The sequence below is a fragment of the Opisthocomus hoazin genome, chromosome 20, assembly GCF_030867145.1.
Source record: "Opisthocomus hoazin isolate bOpiHoa1 chromosome 20, bOpiHoa1.hap1, whole genome shotgun sequence".
NCBI classification, from domain to species: domain Eukaryota; kingdom Metazoa; phylum Chordata; class Aves; order Opisthocomiformes; family Opisthocomidae; genus Opisthocomus; species Opisthocomus hoazin.
The window spans coordinates 12,357,117-12,382,319 of NC_134433.1; the positions used below are offsets into that span (position 1 = coordinate 12,357,117).

The 25,203-nt window shown below is 48.3% G+C and overlaps 1 protein-coding gene across 3 annotated transcripts in view; it reads right to left on the reverse strand.

Moving 5' to 3' along the window:
- SSH2 (slingshot protein phosphatase 2) overlaps positions 1 to 25,203 on the reverse strand; it is a 101,865-nt gene that overhangs the window by 6,389 nt on the left and 70,273 nt on the right. For all 3 annotated transcript variants that reach the window (XM_075440046.1, XM_075440043.1, XM_075440044.1), the window contains 11 exons: positions 24,527 to 24,591; positions 19,665 to 19,786; positions 17,158 to 17,226; positions 16,315 to 16,380; positions 14,960 to 15,154; positions 13,055 to 13,148; positions 12,800 to 12,928; positions 9,918 to 9,964; positions 8,534 to 8,680; positions 5,928 to 6,128; positions 1,013 to 1,856 (listed from right to left, as the gene is read on the reverse strand). In XM_075440046.1, the coding sequence (XP_075296161.1) occupies positions 1,013 to 1,856; positions 5,928 to 6,128; positions 8,534 to 8,680; positions 9,918 to 9,964; positions 12,800 to 12,928; positions 13,055 to 13,148; positions 14,960 to 15,154; positions 16,315 to 16,380; positions 17,158 to 17,226; positions 19,665 to 19,786; positions 24,527 to 24,591 (1,979 nt within the window). The remainder of the gene's footprint in view (positions 1 to 1,012; positions 1,857 to 5,927; positions 6,129 to 8,533; positions 8,681 to 9,917; positions 9,965 to 12,799; positions 12,929 to 13,054; positions 13,149 to 14,959; positions 15,155 to 16,314; positions 16,381 to 17,157; positions 17,227 to 19,664; positions 19,787 to 24,526; positions 24,592 to 25,203) is intronic.

A 25,203-nucleotide genomic window follows, 5' to 3' on the forward strand; every position in this document is an offset into this window, starting at 1 on the left:
TTTTTTTTTTTTGATAAAGAAAGGTCCAGTTAAAAAAAATCCTAATGCTGCTAAAAGTGCAGTTTTGAACTGAAAACATGAAGGATTCTGCTCAGGTACGGAAGCGAACAGACGTACAGCATAAAGAATGACCGAGCGCTGAAATGCTCTGGATTCCCGGAGGAAAATGGCCAGGGAGGCTCCCCCATCCGCACAGACGCTCCTGCCAAATCACCAGAGAGCGTTGGCCTATTATATTTGGAAGAGCCTTACTGCCTCACATGGAGATGGAAAAGATTCAAGCAATGCAGCGTGGAATTCAAATAAGGGAGGCTACCAGAAAATGATGGCCCCGGACATCATCAATCCCCGTGAAAGCCCTGCAGGGTGGAAAGCAATTATAAAGAGAAAGGTACCTCAATTCAGAGGTTACTAAATTTTGTCAGGAATATCTCTGTACCCAGGAGAGAAATGAGCTGTGACATGCCCAATGCCATCATCCAGGCCTGGACATGCTCATTCTCTTCCTCCAGCAGTGGAAGCTCTACATCTGCCTTGATTTACTATCCCAACGCTGGTGCTTCCCAGCCAGGGAAAGGTGCCAGCTTTGTCGCATTCTTTGGTGGATTTCTCAAGTCAGATGAATATGGGCACAGGTTCGGGACGCTGGCTGGCCTCAGCTGTTCAGGGTTCAGCTGCACCAGTGGGTCAAGTCCCACCTATGCGCTCTCCTGACGTAGAACTCAAAAATAAGCTCCCCATGGGCACAGCACAGCAGGTCAGGTCAAGGTCGACTCGGTCAGTGCCCTGCCACTGCCAGCAAAAAGATGTTTAAGGAAAAAGTGCAGAAAAGGCCAAGTTTCTAAAAGTGAAGAAAAGGGGAAGCATCTAGCAAGCCCTCCCCAACTGGCTACCCTGTCCAGTGAAAGCCAGGACTAGAAAATCCTCTGTCCACAGCAACCTCACAGCTAGGGAACTACCCACAGATGGGTTCAAGCTGCAGTTCCTAAAAAACCCAGCAAGTTATTTTAACCTTTTGTTGTTCTTCATCTGTGGAAGAGTCATCCGATGCCTGAAGAGAGTTTCCAGAGCTGTTCCTTCGAGCATCTGCATCCCCATCTGCAGCAGGCGGCACTTCCAGCACAGGCACCCTGGAGACCCTGTTCCTTCCACTCCCTTGCTCCTCCGCCCTGGAATAGGAGCAGGCACGTGACCGGCTGTCCTGGGAAAGCTCCACGAATTTCTCCAAAACGCTCAAGAAATGAATCCTGTCCGTACTGAGGTCTGTCACTTCAGGCTGGGGATTCTGTTGGAGACTCGAGGAATTTTGGTTTGGGGATTGGGGAAAGTCTTTTAAGCACGAAGTGAATTCTTCCATGGGAACCAAGTGGACGTTCATATCAGGCTTAAGGGCATCTTTTTCTAGATCATCCACTGTCAAATCGGGAAACTCTGTTATTTCCAGGGGGTGCTGGAGTTGCATTAAGGCCTCAGAAGCATGGCAGTTATCAGGGGGGACAGAGTCTACACAACATCCTGCCGTACAGCCATTGATATTGTTCAGGTTCAGCTTGTCCTCCATCTGCTCAGCGTGGAAGTCTCGACATGTAAACTCCAGGTGGATCCTTCTCTCCTTCACACACATCTCCTCGATCATGTTTGCATCCTCTGGGAGCTGCTGCTCCCTGTCAAGCTCAGCAGAGTAGATGGGAGACATCGGCTGCTGGTTGTCGTTCGTCTTGGCCTCTGAGATCTGGTCGGCTGAGGTGGTGATCTCCTTCTTGTTCAGCTCCAGCCCAGACTTGCAGATGGGCTCGTGATGGTCTGAGAGGTCACTGTCTGAGTGTGAGCGCCACAGTTTATTATGCCGCTGTTTGCTGCAGGGAAGAAAAGCAAACGAAGACACTGAGTTGTGTTTTCACATACCAGATCCAGACCCACCTTGTTGTAAGAGAAGGCAACCTACATGAAAAACCATGCCAAATACTGGAGTCACTGACCACAACTGCAGCTTCACCTAAATGGCAGGTGGCCAAACCTGCAGCTGGAGAAGTTGATCCAACAACAAGCCACTTTCCAGCATCTAAATCCCACTGCACTGTTCTGCTCCACACACATGTATCCCCCAGAAGTATTTTATCAGTCTACTCAACAAATGCAATGTTTAATTGACTACAGAATTTGGTCCTTTCTCAGCCAGCAAGCACCTTTCCATTTGCTAGCAGGTGAGCAATGACCAGAAGAGACAGGGTCCCTAGCCCTGGACGTGAGTGGATGGTGGACGCTGAATGAAGCCCAACATCGCTCTTTGAATAGCTTCAGTGCTCAACAACCAGGCTCTGGTAACCAAAGGGGTAGGGTGGGGTGACTGCATGTGGGTGTGTGTAAAACACAGAAGACATCCTCAGCAGTCAACAAGCAGCCCAAACCACCACCTGCCTTTCACAGGAAGGAAGCTCAAAGAGTTCTCCAGCTCTTGGAAAGCCCCTTTAGGAAGGTCTGAGCAGTCACAAGGCCAAGCAACTGCCAGCAGCATTGCATCACCTTCCTTATCTCCATCTGCCAAAAAATCCAGCCCATGCCCCCGGGCTTACAGAAAGCAAAGGAGGCAACTTCTCGAAGTGGCACCACAGCCATGTGTGCAAGGGCTTTGCTGAGTGACCATGGCCACAGGGCTGTGCTTCCACCGTTTGCCCCTAGGAGGAGAGCAGATACCACAGAAAGGTCCTTGACTCTGCAGGATCCTCTCCAGTCCCTTGCCAGCGTGAGCAGGCACTCCCAGACACATCCACTGGCTGCAGGAAGCTAATTAACAGATGCTACTGAACTAATTCTAATGTACCAGTTTAGCTCTGGGTGCCCAACAGCTAAATAAAATAATCCAACACGGATTTTTGCTTTCTAACCCCATAATCAGCTACAACCTTCATGTATGACATGGCAGAATTGGGTCCTTTCAGAGGACAGGAGGGTCAAGACTTAGAGGCCAAAGGCATTGCTCCGGGGTGCACGTGCTCTCTCTCTAAAGGGTTTTGGAGCGAAGTCTGACACTGGCAGCAGAACCAGGCTTGCCCACGAGGCAGAGTTTGCCCAGCACAGCCTTGATCTGAGAATTAAAACAGATGTCACCAACCCCTGGGAGAGGTGTACTGCGTTAACTTTTCATCTCACACTTCCTCCAGTCCTACAACTTGCGAGAGGTGCTAAAAGCAGGGTCAGAGAGCAGGAGCCCACACCCCTCCCTGGAGCCCACAGCCACCCCTTGACCCTCCTGGGCAGCGTTCCCGGTGCCGGGGAGAAGAGCCCACAGCAGTGCAGCTCGGTGTGCCTGGCACAGCACAAGGTCTGGGGCAGCACCGGGGCTGGCCAGCTTGTGTCCACACCAGCCCCAGAGCAGGAGCCCTCCAAACCTCCCACCACGCTGCACCAGCTCTCCAGGCTGCGGCACAAAGGGACTGCTGCTGATTCACAAGTTGCACAAGGCATAGGGGATCCCAAACACTGTTTTCCTGTAACTTCTTCTTAAGTAATACAAGAAACAGGGCTGGCTCAGCCTTTGTGTCTGTCTCAGCAGAGGGAGGGGACCGTTTAACTAACCCCAGGAAGCATGACAGTCCCAAAGAGCAAAACACGCTTGTTGTTGTGGCTAAAAGCAGACAGGGGGTTTTCATTTTACAGCTGGAAAACACATCCTAGTTGCTATAATCCCAACACAAAACCGTAACTAGATAGTGCGAGCACATGGCTGCCCCCACATACCTTCCCTCTGAAATCGGAGCAGTCACATGAGCGTCAATCTGCTCAGTTTTTGTTTTTTACCTGTCCTAGAACACCGCAGCAATAAACAAGGCAGCCAGAGGCCAGAAGGCAAAGCTAAATAACACTGAGAAGAAAGAGGAGAAAAAGCAGTTTGGAGCCAAGAAAGGAACTGCATAAAGAGGGACCACTTCTGCAGCACACAGAGGCCATTCCTTACTTCAGCGAAGCTTCACTTACTGCAGGCTTTTTAGTCCTACACACAGAGCTGTAACGCACTGCGCTCACATTTTTTAAAGCCTCACGAGTAATCCTGTTCATGCCACCGTGTGGGGACTTGCCGAGTGGGTCAGGAGCACTGGTGTGCTTAAGTGGGAGGGAAGTCACGCACCATATAAATGATGGCAGCAAGGAAGATTTACCTCCTGAAAAATAAATTACTGGCAGACAGGGGAAAAAAAAGATGCTTAACCCAAATGTTCGTACAGTGTGGCTTTGCAGGTGTGCCACCAACTACCCAACCGACAGATTATCCAAACCACCTGCAGGGCTGAGGGTTTGAAGATGGGATATACCAGCTGCTACCAGCCCAGGGCTCCTCACAGGTGGTCACCAACCTGTTGCAAAGGACACTGGCATGCTTTTCCCAGCTGAAAAGCTTCTTTTCCTCCACCCAGTCTACCCCACTGAGATCCAATTTCCCAGTCTGCCCAACTCTATGTATCACTGGTCAGGTCACCTCTAGCTCAGAGTTAAGCACTGACCTTTATTAACGGGTGCCAGCAGCACGTTTGGTGTTGCACGAGACACCCAAGGCAGGTGTAGCACCTGTCTCAGAGGGTTTCAGTCCAGAAGAGCACAATTCCTTAAAATATCTATTCCACTGTGATCTATCCTGAGACTCGATGCTACTTGGCTGCTTCTTCAGAGAGAAACAGGGTCATTATGGCAGTCAGTGTTTGGGGAGCAGGGGGAGAGGAAGGCAGGCATGGGAGGAGGTCAAGGAGAAAGACCCTGTGGGTGCACCTGATCAGGGAATAAGCTGGCAGGAGCCCTCAGGCTGCTAATCTGGGCAGAGAGGGAAAGAGTAAGCACACTGCAGTGACAGGAGGAGCTTACACCAGGGATCTGGTGTAAAAACTGTGAATCCAGACCTGACCCAGCAGCAGAATGAACCAGACCGCTGGGAGCAGGTGGAGAGTAAAAGGAGGAACGGTAACTCATTAGCACAGAAAAACGGAAGGGAGGTCTTCACAAGAGGACAGGACAGACTCGAAGGGACAAAACCATGCAGAGGACAGAGGTGAGAAGTGTGCCCTAAAGAGAACACAAGTGCCTGTGAAGACCAGCATAAGGCAGGCACCTTTCAACAGCGCCAAGACGCTATGAAATAATTACTGTGGTCAAAACGGGCTATGATCCACCTCCTGTGGCAGGAGGCTCAGCTTGGGTAATTCTGCTTGCTTCAGATCTGCTCCCCGGCAAAGCACACAGGATCCTAAACAAAATACCGTAATCTGGCGAAACACAGAGTATCACTACCTCCTTCCAGCTGATCACGTGAAGACATTGCTTAACACAGCTTACAAGTGGGTTTCTCAGAAACACGCAATATTGATGTCTTTTTGCTGATCAGGTGATAAACTTGGGATTACAACACACTTGCCCATACCCCGGCCCAGCTCCAGACCAGCCTCAGAACTCCCCACAGGAATAAACACGGCTGTTGCAATGCACAGAACATCCTGTCCCCTCCCCTAACACCAACACTTACCGAAGGGATCTAAATAAAACCAGACCAGCTGCTGAGGAGGGGCATGTCCAGCAGGGAACTGTAAGGCCGAGATGGAGACAAAGCAAGCTCCCTGCCAAGTGATGTTACCAGCAGTAGGGACATCGTTTATCCCTGCTGGAGTCTGCACAGCTCTGAATGCTGCATTCGGATGGCAGTTCATGGGATGCTACTCTCTGAAAATCAGCCATCCTAGAAGCCAAACAGCCTCCTAAAAGTTCTTTATTACACCCATTTTCCCAGGCTCAGCTGAGATAACTCACGAAAACAGAGCGCTGTTTTTCCCAAGACAATCACAGCTTACATAACGCAGCGATGGAAATTATGATTAAAGTAATGGAGTCAATCATTTAAGCGTTATGCCTTAACACGGGTAACCCAGGTCATTTCTTCCACTCACCTGGCCAGCAGGATCCCTTGGTATTCCTCCAGCTGCCGCATAAAGCTGGGGTTGGGCTTGGTGACGGTGCGCCGTTCCTTCACGTAGTCATAAGCCCTGTCCAGGTTCCAGCCGTACTCCTTCATGGCGTAGGCAATCACCGTGGATGCCGAGCGGCTCACTCCCATCTTGCAGTGCACCAGGCACTTCGAACCATTTTTCCTGAAGCAGGAGAAAGACAAAGAGGATCACTAAACAGAAAACACAGCCTCTGAGCAGCTTAGGAAAATAGCAAATACTCTACCAGAGCATTATCAAACACATTTTCAACACTGTGGCCTCAGATGAAGTCTCTGGGATGTGATCTGATAATCCAATTTACAAACTGGAGCAAGACACACAAGCAAAGTGAAGAACAAGATCTTAATATTCTTAACAGATTTTGTTAAAACAGCTCTGCTGAAGCTTTTATCACAAAGTCGACAAATGTTTGTTGTTTGCTGAGATTTGTGAAGACTGCTGAAGACTAACATGGCATCCTTGAACTCGGCCCAAAGGGCCCACCAGTATCAAGCAGTATGCCAAATAAAGAGGGCATCTATCACACAAACGCGGCGTCACAGTTTAGAAACACATCCCTCGAAGATACTGAGCAGTTCAGGGCAGCCCCTAGCACAGAGATGTGCTTTGGCTGCAAACTTTTGACCGTGTATTATTGGGTTTGGCAACTGTCTGGACAAGACCAACATTGCTTTAGTCAGGTGTTTGTAACCCTACCCAGCCTCCACCCACATCTCTCGAGACACCAGTAGTTGCGAATCCAGCCAAAATTTTCCTTGATACCACCAGATTTCCTTGATACCACCATTTCTTAGGACTTTCTGTAGGCAGAAAGCTCACCCCGCTGCTCTGTTTATAACAGTCCTTCATGTCGGTACCTGCCCAAATGCAAGCGAGGGGAAAAGATGACCTCCCCATAGCTGGAGGCAGCGACCTCAACTGACAGCTCCAGTGCAGTGCCCTGCTGCAATCAGATGGAAGATCCTTCGGCTTTAATCAATTTTTTCTTATTGAAGGCAAAGCAAACATTGCCTTTGAGTGCAATGAGCAGCTACTCTGCTTGGTGAGGATGGTACACGGCCTAAAAAGTCAGCCAGCACTCTGCTCCAAGGAATTAAAAAATATTTGTCTGCTGTGAAACACGAGGAGGGAAGCTAGAGCTCTTCTCTGTGAACTGCGTGCGCTGGGCAGCATTGGCACGGAGCAGGCTGAGAGCGCTCTGGTTTGGCACCTTTAATTTTCTCCTTGAAGTGCTATGTTTTCTGGATTGCCAGCCACGTGAAGCTCCCACAGGCCAAACTGGGAGGCCACAGAGCACACAGAGTCATGCGCCTAGACAAGCTCAGACCTCAGCTGTTCGCAGCTGTCTGAGCCTGTACCTGCATCCACACTCCCCAGACACTCAGCGAGAGACGTCGGCACTGCTTGGGGAACACCGGGCTACAGCAGCCTTCAGACTGCTCTACGACTTCCTTTGCAATTCAAATTAGTCAAAACATTGCAATGCTTTTGCTGATCAAGAAAAAAAAAACCCAAGCACAACAAGCAGACAGGGCAAAGAAGGGGGTAAAGTAATTGCCCCAGTTTGGAAGATTGTCAACTTACATCACCTCATACACAGTACTGAGGCCCAATTGTTTAAACCCCAGTGGAAAATATTCTGGACAGGAGAATACTTCTGAGGATGACAACACTTCAAAATCAATACCTATGGGTATACAATAATGTCTTTTAAAGAAACCATCTTAAATAAAATAAGTCTCAAATAACTTGCTCAAGAAAGTCATACTCAAACAAGTCAGCTTTTAAAGGCTATGAGAAATTGCAAGCACCAGCTACGGTTAAGAGATGACAGACTTCTATAATGGAAATGATACCTTAAAGGCAACATATGCCAATCTGCTTTCTGACTAGTTTTCCCTTAAGAAGGCTGTTGAATTAACTGGAGACAGCTCATGTAACTGGGATGCAGTTCTTTGCAGTAAAAAGGCCCTACTTTCAGCATCCGCTATCAGATTACTCACTGTAACTGACAGCTCGGAGACCTACACAGGCATTTACTCCTGTTAAAGGGAAACGTTTGCTCTGGAGCATTACATTGCAAGAAATCACTTCCAGACTGTGGGCTTCATCGTACAGCCTCACAACACAGGGAACAGCTCAGGCTTGTGTTGCTTGGCTTGTAAGGTTTTGCTTCTTATGTTTGCTAAACCCTACTCGATTTGTTGCTGCCCTTTCCTCCCACCAGCACCTCTGCAGACCCATTGCATTTCCTAAGCAGCAGGCAAGCTGTTAGCTCTCCAGTACAGGAATGATCTCCTCCATTCTTTGCCTGGACCGCGACTGGGCAGAAACCCTCCACTAGCCCTACCTGCTCCTTGGACAAGCACCCGCAAGAATGAAAATTTGTGGAAAGCAGCTCTAACACTTCGACAGAAACTGCAAAATGAAAATGCTTTGAACCTAGGTAGGCAAGGAGGAAAAATAGTTAAGAAAACCTGTAAGAAAATGTAAAACGCTTAGTATACATCTTCTAAATGTGTTTATTCTGTTCCAAAAAGACTTACTTTGCTTTGGAAATAAATTTGTAGGTGTCATTCCAGTAAGCCAGAAGATCTGTTGCTTCTTCATCATACACCCGAATATTATGATATTCGAAGAGCCCAGGGAAGAAGTTATCTATTTCTCGAGTCACGTTCAAAATATACCGCACCCTGCATGGAAACAGACAGCAGACAAAAATGCAGAGTGTGCAGAACCCAGGGAGTTCAGAGATCTATCACAGCTGCCACACAACAGCCTCACCTTGCGAGTGGCAAAACTCAAAGCATTTGAAGCTGCAGTCTTGAACATACCTCCTTGGAAACCAGGACTTACTGCAAGGAAGCAGCAGCTAACAGACAAAAGGTTTTGCTGAGCAATTTAGAGCCTAACCTCTGGTAAAAGGGCTTCCATACTGGACAGAAGCTTCCTCTGCAGTGTGCCAGGTTACACTGCTTGCCCATCATCTCTCTATTCTAAGTGTCAGCAACGCTCGTGTCACAGCAGCTCCTGCACAGACTGTGTCATCAGTGCTTGGGCACTTTCTCAAAGCCCCTCTGTGAATCTCTCCTCCTGCTGCACCACCAACATAGGAAGACCGAAGGCATAAGCTTGTGAGCAACACCACAGTTAAACAAATGCATGAAATAACTACCAAGAGATGTAACAGACAATCACATTGGGGAGGATTTATTTCTTGTCCCTAAATCTTCTGAATGAGGACAGTGAATTTTGCCAGGATGATTCTCGGAGGTACAGAAGTATGCTATCAATTCAACACCGCAGAATGATTAGTTTTTTCCACTAGCTTTGCACAAAGAAGCCAAATCCGTAATGATTTAATTGCAAAAATCTTGGTGCTTAGATCCACCTGACCTAAAGAAAGGATGCTTTAAGCTTAAGCCTGAAAGGCAGAAAAGGCAGGAGACAGAGGAGCCCGTCAGTGCTAAGCCCAAGAGGTACAGCACTTTACGTCCTATTGAGCCCCACTCTAAGCAGCAAATGCTCTTTTGCGTATTTTCCTTCCTGCTGCAGGCTGGAGGTCGGGACTCCACAGCGCACCTGCAATCGTGAGACCTCAGTCCAGAACAACGGGCTGGAGCAGACGGCGCAGAGCCAATTACGCAGCACCCAGTTCAGTAATTGTAGCTTTTTGCTACTTGTAGCTATGAGATTGCTGGCTTCCTTTGTTCGCCAAGGGGACGTCAGTCAAGGTCAGGGAACAAGATTCTCCTACTTTAGGGTGCCTGTCTGTGGTACGTGGAGTTTGGAGGAAGCAAGAGCTTGTTCAGATCTGCAAACCCTTTAGTAAGACTCAGGCTACACAGCAGGTATGGCAGAGAGTTTGTTGCACAGACAAGTGTTGAGGCCAGGCTCTTGCTTTTAAGCTGATGACCTGCAGCTACTCACCCTCTGTTCTGCAAGTCTTCCAAATTGGAGGCGTTCCATTCCGAGCCCTGCAGGGAAAACATGCAAAGGGACACATCAGCCAGAAGGAAGGCACGGCCAGACAACTGATGGAGGGAGGGACCGTCACCAGTGAACTGGAGGAGGAAGCTGGCCAGCCACGTGCTGGAGAGCAGGGGGTCTTTTGAGCAAAGGGGTACATAGAAGAGTGGTAACAGGGCTGATGTTCAGCACTTTATCTCGCCCCATTGACCAGATCTGTTCTGAAGCGACATGCAGCTCTGAAAAGCAGGAGCCCAGCCCCATACGCTGGCACCGCCTGCAAACCGCTGACACACCAACCTCAGCAAAGATGAGACCACTCCACCCTTTCCCTGGAGGCTTCTGCCCGCTCTACCCCACTGCCTGCATTTAGAAACCATCCAGGTGCTCTTTATACATGAAACACCCATCTCGCACATCAAAAGCAGCAACACCATAAGCTCACTTGGGTTACACCTCTTCTCCCCAAGTTCAAAGCTTCTGTGAGCAGAGAAATAAACACATTTAATGCTGGCTAGCTAACCCTCTTCTCTGCAGCACAAACAGGGCCTCCAAGCTGCTTGCTTCCTGTTCAAACACATAAACCCCGACTGAGGACAAAGCCACTCGGATACAGGCTTCCTTCAAAATCTAAGGTGCGCAAGCCATCTCCTTCCCTGCCCTCAAATAGCTACTAAATAGGAAGACGGTTCAGATGAAGGAGTAAGCAAGAGGCAGCACGACCACCATCAGCAGAACAGCACTGCTCACGGCTGCTCCCGCAGCATCCGCTTCCACATCACCCCGGGGCTGGGAGAGGCATAGCCACCGCCTGCTGCAGACCCCGTCAGCCGGAGAGCGAGAGCCTCCCAGCCTTGCAGAAGCAGCAGTGTCCATGCAGAGGACGGGTCGCTGCTTGCCCCAGAAAGCATGCATAGGCACCCCACGTCTGAGATGGGGAGCTCCCAGAGCTCTGACTCACAGGCAAGCACTTGTGCCCGTGACAGCGCTTGCAGAGAAGCCCCGAGTGCTCCCAGCCTGCGTCGAGACGTATACCCACAGGGAAGGGCTGCGCTACTGTTCTGGTAGCTACTGGGGACGAGCTTGTCGTCTTGTCTTGATGCTTCAGCAATATAACAAACAAAATACCGCTGGTTCTTCCCAAACCGAACTACTACTTAAGAAAAATCATCATAATCAAGACTTCATTCAAGGGTTCAGCACAGACAGGGCTGAATTTCGAGCAGAACAAAGGGGCAAACCTCACATGCTGCAGCAGCCCAGATTTCAACCGAATCCATTGTCATCACCTGCAGATCAGGTCAATCCCAGCAAAACCCAAAGTTGTACATGATCCGAAGGAGGGCTATGGGTGCTCTTGCTATTCAGTATCTACCAATAAACGTATTTTGATCCCCACCGTATGTACCCTAGCCCCCCAGACAGTTAGCTTCGCGTTGTCTCTTTCTGGCCAAAGAAGAATAATTTAGTTCAGGCCTGGGAACCACCAGTTTCCACAGGTATGGAGAACAACGCTGCAGTGGTGAAAGCCTTTTCTGCCATCCTTTGATCCACAATCACAACATCACGAGGTCTCTTTATTTCCTGCTTAGTTACTTTAGCACTCCCTAAGCGGGATCCCACAGGGCTCTTGCCTCCACCCCGAAGGAAACAGCTCCATGCCTTCCAGAGACCTCACTGCACGACTTTGCCTCGCAGCATGCACACTCCTGAATTACGCTGGTGCCCAGCCTCAGCAGCACTGCTCCTCACTGCAGAGAGCTGCTTTGCAAATACTTCTGTTCCACACATTAGCCACAGCTCTTGGTGCTGCCTGCAAGCCTTGTTTTAAAGGTCTTGTTCCCATTAAATGCACTTGGAGCCAAGACTCCAAGCCCTGTAGTGGACCAAACTGCCTGTACCCATTTTGACTAGCACTGTAAGCCTGTAACAGGTGTCTCTTGCTGGAAAACACTTTGTCTGCAAAAGAAAAACCATTACATCGTAGGTACTTTAAGTTTCCTGGCTCTACCCCACCACAATTTCTCAGGAGCACTCACACTTAACATACACCATCCCTTATGAGCCACGGCACTAAGCTTCAGAAGCCTGGGAGAGGCCCTCTCCATTTGGAAAGGCCAGCTGGTCCAAGAGGAATAGCTTTGTTTAAAGTTGGGCCAACCTCACAGGCTGGAGAGCCCAACCAAACCTGCGTCTGTTGCTTCAGGGCTGGGAAATCCAGCGGAGCGCTGACTCACCAGAAGGAGATGCAGCAATTAAGACAGGCCCTAGCAGCAATGAAAGGCGACTAAGCACGCAAAACATTAAAAGGCAAAATGTTTATGTTTCCTTAAGTGACTTCTCGCCAGGATTCTTTGGTAAGCTCCTCTGTTCCTCCTGGACCACATGAACTCAGAGTTTTCCACGTTACAGGAGTGCCATTTCACCTGAACGTTACTCAGCTCCCCTCCCCTCTGCTGCAGCCATGCCCTTCCCAAACACACGCATACTCCAAGAACTTGGCGTGTAGGTATCCCGGACAGTTAAAGCTACAAACCAGGTCTTATATCAATGGACGCAGCCCTGAAAAGTAGTTAGAATTAAGACTTCTTCCCTTCCATCCTCTAGTGACAGGGCCTACAACTTGGCTGGTCTTGCATGGCAAAGTTTAGCACAGCCAAGAAGCCAGGCTGCTCTTGTTCAATAGCACTAGTGTCTCATGTCTTGCTTAACAGTACGCGACCCCAAGATCAGCCAGTCTCTCCTTCAGAGTTCCTTTAAGTTCCTCCCGAGGCCCCTGTGTCAACCAAGACATAGTGAGAAGTGTTAGGTGTGTTTACTCTTGAATTCACTGTTAGACTTACCAAAAAGACATGATCAAAGATCTGAGTGGGGCTGTCCATCTGCCCAAGGATCACTATCATTTCATTGTCAATGAACTCTTTGAACTCCCGCAGGTTACACACCATCTGCATCTCCAGCTCAGTGCGTATCTGGGTGGGGAGAGGAACACAAGGAAGCCACCTGAAGTTTTCGTTCTGGCCTTTCTTCATGGCATAAAGTCTAGAGCTCTCTAGTTTGCACAACAGCACTTCCAGTGCTGCTCCCTCACCACTCACCTCTTTTGACGTGATGTTCTCCAAATCCTTCTGCATCATGATCTCCCTTAACTTGGTCTTAATTAGCCGTTCTGTGCGTTCCCGCTCAGTTGGGCTATCAGAAGAAAGCAACAGAGTCACTACGAGGGGAAACAAGCTGGACTCATGGCACTTTTTAAACAGGTATTGTATAGACTGGACACTCACACTGCTTCCCCCAAGCATGTCCTCAGCTGGAGGGAATTCAGGTGACTGTAAAGCCCAGTTTAGATTCCCAGTTGTATATGAAAGAGACCAACTGAATGCTCCTAATCCACTGTAGTCATCCAGAGAACCTCTGGTATTTGGTAAAATTTAAATTGGGAAGGCTGCATTATACTCTCCAGAGCAACATCTAAGCCTCCCCCTACCTTTCTTGGAAAGGTAACAGCTCCAAAGCTCCTTACATGGAGAGACGAGGGCAGCTAAGCCTCTGTGCATTCCTCCAGCCTATGCTGCCAGGGGCCTTATCACCAGCTGCAAAAATAGCCTGACTAACACCAGGGGAAGTTGCAACAGAGCAGCAGCACAGAGCCGTCTCATCTTCAGCAGGGACCCAGCAGTAACATCTCGCACCACCTTCCCGTTTCTCTGGAAGGCTGCCAGGGTGGCAACTGCACACACACTTCTCTGCTCCACAAGCGTCCGACTGGTGGTTCACAAATGAAAGTCATGAAAGTTCCTGGTTCTTTTAACCTCACGCGCTATTTCAGGACTCAGTTAAGACAATGCTGTCTAGGTGTCCCCAGGAAATCATTCAATTGCTGCCACCAGGGCAGGGGTGGGTTACATAAAATTTATATATGAAAAGCTACAAGAGAGTATTAGTCTGACAGCCTGCAAAATCTTTTCAGCCACCCTTCTTGTACATTAAAAAACAATCAAGTGTGAAGACTTGTTCACAGCTGAACAACTGCTTAGCATTATTATTCACTCACTGAACTCCAACAACAGGAAATATCTGAGAGCATAAATCAACCAGTGGCACTATTATACTGGGAAAGCAGCTGGGGCTAGTGAAGTAATTTCTTCTACTATGAACTGGGCAACTAAGCCCTCACACTTGGCGTCACATCTGGACACAGACTACCTTTGAGGTTATATGGTATCAGTACCATCAGCAATTACTAATTACAGGGGTTGTAAGCCTTGAATGTTGATACAGCCTATAAATTTTGCCTTTCCAAACTGTCTACCTATCTACCTCAGCCATTGTTTTGGATCACATGTCACCAGACATCCAAGCATTTAGCTGGAGACAGCTTGGGACCTAGACACTGTCCTGTTCCACACTCACAGAGCTCCTCAGAATGAGGAAAAACTGCATTGCTCTTTGTCCCCATTCTTAGGTGTGTCAGATGGATGCTTGTGAGGGTGCTTCTGAGCGTGCAGTCCCAAAAGGCCATTCATAAACACTTTACAGCAAAATGAACAGAGTAAGGAAAAAGAGACCACGTTACTCTAAACACGTGCTCAGACACGTGTAAGAGCAAAGTCCAGAGAAACCTGTTCCTTCCAGAAGACACCAGGCCTGGAAATCAGAGGACAAAACCAGCAAATAGGAAGTCCTGGGTACTAGAACACACCACACCTCTCATTAGTAACATGGGACTTACCTCGCAGAAGCAAAGATCTGCGAGCTTGAAGCCCAGGGTAAACAACTAGACTGAAAACAGAGGTTGGAGGAGATGCAAGGGAGCCCCAGGAGGGCTGAACTTCCAGTGCTGCTGTTGACCTAAGCAGCAGTCCGCTTATTATCTGGACCAGGAAACGTCTCCTCATTAATACCTAAATAAGAGTAATCTCTTGTGGAAACTGTCTCCTCATTTGGAGACTGCAATTCTTGACCGCCGAACACTTTGGCTTAGCAGCGCCAAACCAACTTACACATCTGTGAAGAGGGCGGGCGAGTCGGGCCGGTGGGACTGGACATCCTGCATGGCATTCCACTCGTTGACCGACGACTGGTCGGAGTTGATATGGCTCTCATAGTAACTGACCCACGTGAGGAAGAGGCTCCCTGGGTAGTAATTGTTGCTCCGTGCCACCTCGCAAGCCTTATGTAAACTCTGCAGAGCAGACCTAGAAAAATACTTGCAGGATTATAATTTCTTCTTCAGGCTGGTATCGAGCACAAAGCAGCAGCCAAATCCAGGGTGGTGCTCGTGTCCCATCAGCTGGCACAAACCCCAGTGCTACGTGCACAGCCACCGGCACCGAGCAGGAGGCTGTCCTGCAAGGGTGTGGACAACCACATGCTGCAAGAGCTTCCGTGTCTCAAGTGAAGCACACCAAGAGAAGCCTGGATAGCATCAAAGGTACCCACAATTCAGAGGGCACAGGCACCCGTGTGTCTGGCTCCAAAAACTGCTACAACTATCTAAGTCATAAATAAGATGCACAGAGTTTGTGTCCAAGACAGGGTACTCCGACAGCTCCGACTGTGCCATCAGCTCCTGTGTGTGGGGCAGGGACACCCAGGAATGAGATACGCAGAGCTGCACAACCAAGGGCTTAGGACTTGACTTTGCTGAGGTGTTTAGGTGTCTGCCCTCTCTCACTGCACGAGGGATGTCAGAAGATTCTTCAGCTGCTGCTGGGAAACAAATCCCCCTCTCCTATTTTTAGCTTGTTTTAAATCTTTGACTGGGATCAGAAGGATCCAGGTCAAAATCACTGGGGTGACACAGTAGCATGACACCCTGACAGGCAATGTATTTCTGCAATGCAAAGAAGCTTGAGTCAGAAATACTTTCCTGGCCACTTACATTCTTACATGAGCCACCCTAAAAGGAAAGAAAAATGCAGGCAGCTTCTCTTTCCTTCTCGCTATCACAATGAACATGTTTCACTGGAGACAGAAACTCCTAAAATATGGACAGTGTGTATTTCTTTATTTATGACAAATAAAAAAGTATTTCAAATACATGCTTAAAGCAATTCTGCTTCGGAGAGATTCAAAACAGCAGCCTTTTGCAAGGAAAATTACCCTACTCCTTCCTGCCCCCAGCTGAGACGAAGGTGCGGCTGCAGCAGTGTCAAACTCACTGCTGTACACCAGCGCTCGTATGTTTTTCTTCTTTGCTATCAAACTTCCTTCCCTGTCTCCATAGGAGACTTCTGGCTGCTTGAGTAGGTCTCAAGACACCAATAATGCAAAGCAGCACCTGCTTTTTAAATGCTTAAGCAGCCAGAACACCTTGGAAGAAGGATCACTGGGACAGATTATAGTAAGTACTTACCACATTGCCTGTACAGACACTGGCTTGAATATATGAACCCTGTTGTCTGTCGATACGCTGAACCCTCTGGAGATGAAAAAAGTCACAGTAAAAATGTGTCACAAAACCAACTTTTCAGTTAATAATTGACAGTTTGTAGCACATTAGAACAGCAAAGGAGTAGCCCTATGCATACACTGCTGAGTTCAGCTAGCGAACAGATCAAAATAGCACTCTAAAAGCTCTAACATAACTTTTTAAAGCAGCTGCTGTTTGGGAACGAAACTAAGACAGTGGGATAGTGCTGGGCTGTGCTGTTTACCTTGGCAACACAAATTCAGTGTCACAGCTGGGAGCAACAGAGTCCAGCTAAAGTGATCCTGGGGCAGCTACCAAGGAAAGAAAAGTCATTCCATGCACTGCACTGGACAGCCTTGGTAACTGGCACAAACGGGAGCCTGTAAGTCAGGTGTCTATCTGGCAGAGAAACATCATTCTTATTTTACGTTTGGCCGAATGCTGCCTGCTGCAAGCATGATGGAGGAACACATAATAGGATCCCTTTAAGGAGCTTTCACTACACACCCACTCACCAGTAAAAGCTCCTTTACTCCAGCTTAAACACACACACAAGCCACTGTCTTGGTGCATGCTTATTCAGATAAGTCAATTATTTGTGTTCCGTGCCACAACCACTGTGATTTAGGGCCTTTGAGCCTACTAACCCCATACAGGTCAACAGCAGGAGGTCTGCTGGACCTGCCAGGGCTCTGCAATCATTTGAATCCCTCTCCATATACCGTGCTGTAAGCTAACATATGGAGACCCTCTGCTATTGACCTAGAACATATAAAAGACACTCACCCATCCCCGTCCAGGTGGATCAGGGTGTCACTCCACAGTGGCAGCACCAAGCCCATTGTACAAGTACTACTGTAGTAAGAAAGAGAAGGTCAGCCCATCTGCTACAGCATTATGTTATTCAAATTTCACAGTAATGGTTGCAGATGTTTGCACTCATTTGAAAAAAACAAACAAAACCCCCTCCTCCCCCCCCCGAAGAATCCCAGTGTTGCTTCAGGGACAGAGCCAGCGTTGTCTACAGGTGTCTGGCAAGGATCATTAACCAGGTAGAGGGTACGGCAGTAGTCTTTAAAGCAAGCTTAAACGGTTAACACACGCCCAGGAGAAGAGCAAACAGGATTCAGAAGCAGCAAGCTTTATGCAGAAGGTCAGAGGACGCTCAGTTTTCAGTAAGCTCAAGGCTTTCTTTACAGATTAGTCCTTCTCGGGCTCAAGTGGTTTGGGTCTAGCTCTGATTTTGCAATCATAGCTTTGTTGTCTTGTTTGTCCCTCAGCCACAGCTGCTGGGAACTGGGATCAGTCTGGTGTAACAGCAGGGTGACTGGCGGCACGGCAGGTTAGCCATCACAGCTTGTCACCCGTTGTTGACTCCTGCCCCTTCTTCTCCCTCCCGCACCTCAAGGATGAGCACAACAGCCAGCCCAGACAGACACCTCTTGGCAATCCCACTCCTCTCTCCGATGCTTTGACCTCTTTGCCCTCACAGTCACCTGCTTTCTCTAAGGCTGAGCAAAAAGCCAAGTTAAAAGCAGAAGTCAAGGGATGGAAAAATGGCAGGGGTGGGGGAACCCCAACACAACCTGCACCAGGCTGTCAAATGAAAAATCTGAATCTCGTAAAGCTGTAAAGTCGGTCCACAATCAAAGCAGCACCTTGAAGAGGAATCAGATTCAACTGCCTTCTGTTCTTATGCTTTGCAGTAACTGCTCTCAAATTTCCACAAGCCCAAACACCCCTGTCAGTCCCTGCAGCTCCTGAGAGCTGGGGGAAGAGGGCGAGACTCGAGGCTTCAGAGGGTCAGCAGACACGAAGCCCACATGCCTCGGAGCGACTGGTGCCCAGCACAAGGAGACACTGTGGCACGCAGCTACTTCTGTTGACAACATGAGATGAGCTAATGGAAAGATGTGTTTTTAAAAGGCTTCCCAAGGTGGCCAGGGTATTTTTAGTGCTACTGTTCAGCAAGCACTTATCAGAGACCATAGCAACAAGTTTACATTGAGTTATAAATACCAAGTGGGCTAGGGGAGGGTGTATCAGACTGACCATCCAGAACCTGAGTAACTCCAGCAGAAAGCTAAAATGACTCTGCTATGTTATTAGAGACTGAATACCAGTGAGCTCTCAGTTATCAAAGGTGGCTGTGCTGGTGTACCACAGCCAACAGCGAGCTCCAAGCTCACAGCAACCTGTGCAAGGACAAGTTGTTCTTGCACTACTGCCAGAGCATCTCTGAGCTGCAGCTGTGTGCACACGCACAGGGAGGGAGCCAGGAGCCAGCGGAAGGATCAGGATGGTCCTCCTTTCTAGCAGGCATCACTTGAGCCAAGCATCCAAATAAAGTCAATTGAAATTAAGTATGGTGGCTGTTGTGATCTGCAGGCTGTTCAGAAGGCCATTTCTTAGCCAACCAGTTCAAAAAGATTTTCTAGTGACCCTGCTAATCACCTGAAAGTAATTTCTACCAACTAGGGTCCACTAGCAAGACTCATTCCTCTACCAGTTGTGCCAGAACTAAGCATGTGTATGAAACCCTCCAAAATGGTTTAAATATCCAAGTTTTTCTTTCCTTGTGTAGGCCAAGACTTACCTACAACCCTTTAAGAGAGTCATGTGTCTCCACGTCCTCTCCAAAATGCCCAGTGTCCCTTTCTAAACTTGAAGCTTCTGCCTGCGAAGCTGCTGGGGGTGCTGCCTCCTGGCTTACAGCCACTCCAGCAGCAAAACCTGCTTCCCAGCCACATTCTGCAACCTTCTGGAGAGGTCAGCTGCAATTTAAATGAGTGAAGCAAAAGCACTAAAACCTGGTGACATACTGATGTCTGGGGAGAGCACACGTCGTGTAGGATCTGCCACCAGCAGCTCTGACATTCCCATCAGACCCTTTGTGCATGACCTCGGGGCAGGGCTGCCTGACAGTCACTTTCTTACTAGCTGCTCTCCTGAACCCTGACGTCCAGCTTCTCTAATTGCAGCTTTTCCTTTCTTTGCATCAGAGTTGTCCCTGTCTTTGGCGTGCAGACGCAGGGCTTAGGGACCTCACGATGCAGAGACACTTAAGGGCACTTAATGTCTTCACACAAGCCTGAGGTTCGGAGCTGTTGCCTTTCATTTTCCACCTCCTTTCAAGAAACGAAACGGGAATTTTCAGTCTCAAGAAAGGCATTCAGCTGGAAAATCTGAAGCAGTCTAACCCCAGCAAGCACGAACACCAGAGAATGGTTTCTACACTTTACTCAACAAGTGGCTCAACACAAGGACCTTCCCCACCTGGACGCTGTGAGTACCTGTCATTGGAAGAGAAATCCATTCCTAGGACAATGCTCTCTTCGGTGTCTTGTCTGCCGTTGGTGGACACTACCACCATGTATCTAGTGCGGTTCTGGTAGGTACTTTCCAGTCTTACAGCCTAAGGGAAGGAAGGGGAGAGATGAGCAGCGCAGCCAGCAAAACACACACTATTACCTCTACAAGCCTTTTCATGCTGAGCGACAGCGCAGAAGCAGTGATGCAGTTTGCAGTGGTACGGATGGCCCGCACTGCTCGGCTGGGTAACCAGCAGAAGAGGGAGAAGCGACTCACTCTCTCACACGGTGCCTTCCTCAACAGCTGGGATGTCCCTGGTGCCTTCTGCACCCCTTGCTGCAGGCCTGCTCTGTCCCACCGAGGCTGCGTTTAACCAGTGGCCTACAAGGCTGGCTGTCGCAGTCCTTGGACCGGTCCCAGCCTCGTTAGCTTCACACAGTGTTATATGCTCAGCGAGACAGACGGGTGCTGAACGTGCCCTCTACCTCACAGAGGGCTTTGTCCAAAGAGCTAGAGCTTTCCTTTAAACTACTGTGAGCTACAACAGCTCCAGTGAGCTTTCCACCACCTTCCTAGATGGCTGGACAAATAGTATCTAATTTATATGAGGTTTCCTGCTGGTCCTTTGAATTTTTCCAGCAGCTTCCCCAGCGCAGAAGCAACCCCACTGCCTAACATCTGGCAGGAAAAGATTTCCCTATTACTAAGGTGTACCCATGGTTGGATTTGGATTGCTCAGAAGAGGCGAAAGTCATTGTGCTTCGTTTCTCCTACTACAACCACGTGCACTCCAGTGCCAAAACAGAGATCCAGCAGGACTGGAGGATGCCTGAAATTCACCCCAAACCAAACACTACTGACAGCATTCAGAAAGTGGCCGTGCAGCTAAGTGGTGAGCATCAGACCCACACCAAAGCTCCTGAAAGGCTATGCTGAAGTGTAATGCCCCTCCAGAAGCCATGAGGAAGCGCGAACTGAAGTGACTCCAGCAAGTCTTCTTACAGATGGGCGAGCGAGGAGCCCAGGGAAGGGAGCCCTGCCTTTTAGGTTTTGCCTACAAACATCTGCAGTACGCAGCCTTTACTTGCAACGCTTTTTGGACTCTGTTCCAAACCATCTGTAGTTATTTTAATTGCAGGATTCCAACTAGAGAAGCCAGGACATCCCTAGAAAGGAAGTCTCTTAATTATGTATACTGAATCTTAACTTTGGACAGCCTAATCCAACCCCAAGACGCTGTCTGGCTTCAGTGTTTACCTTATTGTTAAACTGCTTCTTGAACTTTGAGCAGGGCTTGCGGAGAGCAAACACGGGCGACGTGGAACCCTCACAGCCCAATCTGCTGCAACAGGACCCAGCTGCTGAATTTCTCGTGACCCAGCAGCTGAAACTCGACACGGTGTTTGACATCCTTCACAAACCAAGCCTAAATTCGTCAAAGACCAGCAGCCCTTCTGAGCCACTGCTCGTGTGGACACTTCCCAGTGGCCCACGGGAGCTCATGGCTCAGGGAGCCCAGTTTAAATCGCCTTTTTACCCTTAAAAAAAAGAGCTCACAAAACAGCTATTGTGTGGAAACTCTCAGGAGTAGGCTGCTTTTCCCCATACCCCCCTATAGTTCTTTCTGACCTGGTCTTGAGGCCAGAATGGCACCTCTGCACCTAGAGAAAGTCCCCTCTGACCTCCTCACACCCTGCCTGTCCACTCGCCAGTAAGTTTTGGCCACAAGATGTGGCAGAGTCTGCAACAAAGGTTAAACCAGCGCGTGGCAGTCAGCACAGAGCTCGCCATTGCCCAGGAGTGCTCTGTCGCAGGAGGCTATGCTGAGAGTGGCAGGGAAGGCTTCCAGTGGCGTTGCAGGGAGGAGCAGCTCTAGTGATCGGGGGTGGAATAGCAAGTGCAGGCAGGAGACGGTGTTGACCACATACATCTTCTAGACTTGTCCAATGGGACCAAAGACTAACAGAAACTACCCAAATGCTGACGCCAGCAGACAGATGTGCTCTGTACAATGAGAGACTGTGCCCCACCCCATCTCTTTAAGATAAGTCATGCTGAAACCAGCCTTATTTTCCTTCTTGCTCCTTGAGTCACTGGGATTCCTTTGGAAACACGGAGGATCAAAGTGGTCAGGCCTTCAAGGTGTGTATTCTGCCAGAGACAGCTGTTTCTACAACTAACCACTTGTAGCAAAACAGAAAGGGTGCTCTTCAACCTAAAAGAGCAAGCAATTACTGAGGTCTTGGTGGTTAAAGTCATTATCTACATTAGGAACCAAACCTCAGACAGAAACAAAGACTTGCCTAAAACGGGAGCTGACAGACAACAGCTGCCCTGCGTCCAGGGCATCCACACACGAGCTCTGTTCTGCTTCTCTTGAGGACAGTCCAGCAGCAAGACGACTAACATGATCTTACTCACTTTGCTAAACCAAGCTAGTTTGGCTAGCAGTACTGGGAAGTATGGTCTTAATGGAAGACCCTTTAGAACATGGCTGGACAAACAGCGGCCAAAGGTCGCGTAGCTTCAAGTCACTGGGGTGGAATTTTCCAAGGACCAATTAAGAGAAACAGGCATGGCTTATTGTGGCTTTCTAGATCCAACATTTACACTCTTCCCACAAAGCAAAGAACCATGGCTGGAGCAGATAATGTGTTTTGCTAAATCTACGAGAGTAATAAAACAGCAAACTTGGCATTCTAAACCAGCCAACCTCCAAAGTTACTATCAGTGCTCCAACATGCCCATCAAATCACAGATTGGTCTCTAACCTTTTCATTAAGCTCTAGTTCACACGGTCACTGAACAGTAGGAACATTCCAAGTAAGTGGTCTGATGCCTTTTAAATGAACATATTTGAAATTCCACTCAGCCTAGGGAGGATGGCCTAGCTTCAGGGACTGTCAGGAGATAGATGGAAGGTTCTTTCTCAATAGCTTATCTATATAGTGCTAGCTTTCTCCTCGATTTGGGGAGGTTAGTTATAGTCTGTTCATGAACAAGAAATTCTCTGTAGTCCTTTCAGGGCCAGCAACACTTTCCTTAGTTTTAGGCTCACCTAAACACAAGCCAACTTTATCTACTGCTGCATTCTTGCTTTGTCAGAAGTGTGATGTGGCGTTTTACCAGCCCTTACGAACAGCACATTCCAAGAGGTAAGTTCGTACCGACTTTTCGTCTTTTTCATGCTACTCAATAGTAGGCGTTTCATACAGCACACTTCTCATTTGGATAGCTGATTTGAAGACAGAAAGTGCCCAACTTTCTGAAGTCTTCTTTTGTTATTGAACACATGTGAGCAAACAAGTCTCCACTCTTAAGCGAGGGGAATACATTCAACCAGTTTCTACTCTTTTAACTCATTTTCCTCCTTCTTACTGATCTTACACTGGTACCGTTGCTCTAACCCTGCTCTCATAGAAGGCTAAGAAACTCTGCCAATAGCTCCAACAGAAATAAGAGTTGTTCCAAATTCTAAGTGTAGGTTTATAGAGGATTAGATTCCTCTGCTGCTCTCTGAGCTGTGAAGTCTGGCCTCCAAATGACAGCAGCCAGCGCAAGAAGAGAATGTATTTCTCTCAGTACTGTTTATATTTCAAATCTCATTTGTATCTACTATTTTATGAGAGAGTCTATTGCAGCTCTGCACACTCTTCGTTCGTCAAGAATCAATTAAATTCAAGTAGACTATCGAACTTAACCTCGTGCAAGATTTCAGCATTCTACATGTAGCGATGAACAAAAGGGTTTATGTCTCAGCCCACAAAGTCCTTATTCAGCTGTTAAGGCTAATTTGTCCCAAATCACACAATGTAGCCAGTGATATTGCTGAACAATGACTTGTTCAATCGCTTCCAATGTTCTAACCCTGGCTCACATTTTGAACAGCACTGAGAACCCCCATTCTCATCACTTTCACTGAAATTTTAGTGACAGCAAGGTGCGCCCGACAAAGTTTGGGAGCAGGTCCTTTAGTGTGCTTACAAACACTGCTTATGGCAAGTTATTTTCAGTGGTCATTTTTAAAGTTAAAGCATTCCATAGTAACCGTGGCTGTTTCCTAGCCATACTCACAAGATCAGTCCAGCTCTAGCACAGCTCAGAAGGATGCAGCAAACCAGAGGTGCCAGAATAACACTTCTGATGCTGGCAGTCCTACTTTGGGCATACGTTGCTGAGAAGCACCAGGACAATACAGGAAACAGTCTTCAGGCTACTGAGTGATGAGAGATGCAGATCCACTGCAGTCATGCCTGATCTTGTGGACCACTTCAACACGTCCCAGACAAAGTCCTCACCGCTGCTCTTTAGCTCTGGAGATCTTTAGGGCAGCGTATCAACGTATCAAGACAAGGTTCAATATAGGTGTGTAGCTACGTGGGGATCCTACATGCTCCTTTCGATTAAGCCCCAGCCTTTTGGGATGCAGCAAGTCAGGAGAGCAGAGTGAGGAACACAACTGAAGTAACATGGGAGGGCAGGTGTTCAGGTTGGTCAGACATAAGTCACCTACTCTTGATTTGAACAGGACACCAATCTAATCTACCCAGCTTCTCTGGTAATTGTTACAGCACTTCTTGAGGGCATTAAGTACTCAGTACTTGGTTAAGCCAAAGGCAGTCTTCTCGCCACACAATTTGTCTTGCTGAACAACCAAATAAGCAGGCCTGTCATAATTAGCTGCTTTTCTACCTTTGTGGTTGCAAAGAAGACTTCCCAAACCCTCTGATGAAACCACTCAAACATACACACACCACTGCTTTTATGAGTTACACCGGTGTATTTTTCAAGTGGAACTTAACCTTTATATTCATTAACAGCAGATAAGCAAAAGTCAGCTTACCAGTCTGATGTTGTCTTCCGGGCGGAGCAGTATGAACATGGCCTGCAGGTGCTGCTGGAGATCCCCTGCAGGGAAGAGCGAAAGGTGAATGAACAAAAATAGCTTTAAATCACATGCGAGTTCCTGGCTGCCCAGCGAGAGCAAACGTCCACCAAGAAACCCGACACATCACCGTCAGCGTTGTCCCTTCCACCCACTCAGAGATGACAAAACTCCACTCTTACTCAGCTGCTCTTTGCTCCGTGTGCTCACCTGTTCCCATCCTACCACGCTCTCTCCTGCTAAATCCTGTTATCTTTCTAACAGAGGTAAAAAGCATTTCAGTATTCTTTGATCCTTTAAAAGACAAAGCAAACTAGGTAGAAATAGACCCCACCTCACGGTTCAACATCTCATTCCACCACGCGCTTCAAATCAGGAACCTGCCATTTCTTCTACACCAGCTTAGTGCAAGACTACTACCTAGACAAAAGTATCCCCTTTCAAGTGAGATTCAGTAGCTCTTAGAGCAGCACATGCCCACATATGCTTACGTACCCACCCCACCTAAAAGCAGCGAAGAATCGCCACTGGAAAAAAAAAAAAATAAAACAACTACAACTTGTAGGGCTGCTGCAGCCTCTCTGCTGGTGGGACAGAGGCAAGCTTGTGTGGAGTAGGCTACGCTGGACACTGCA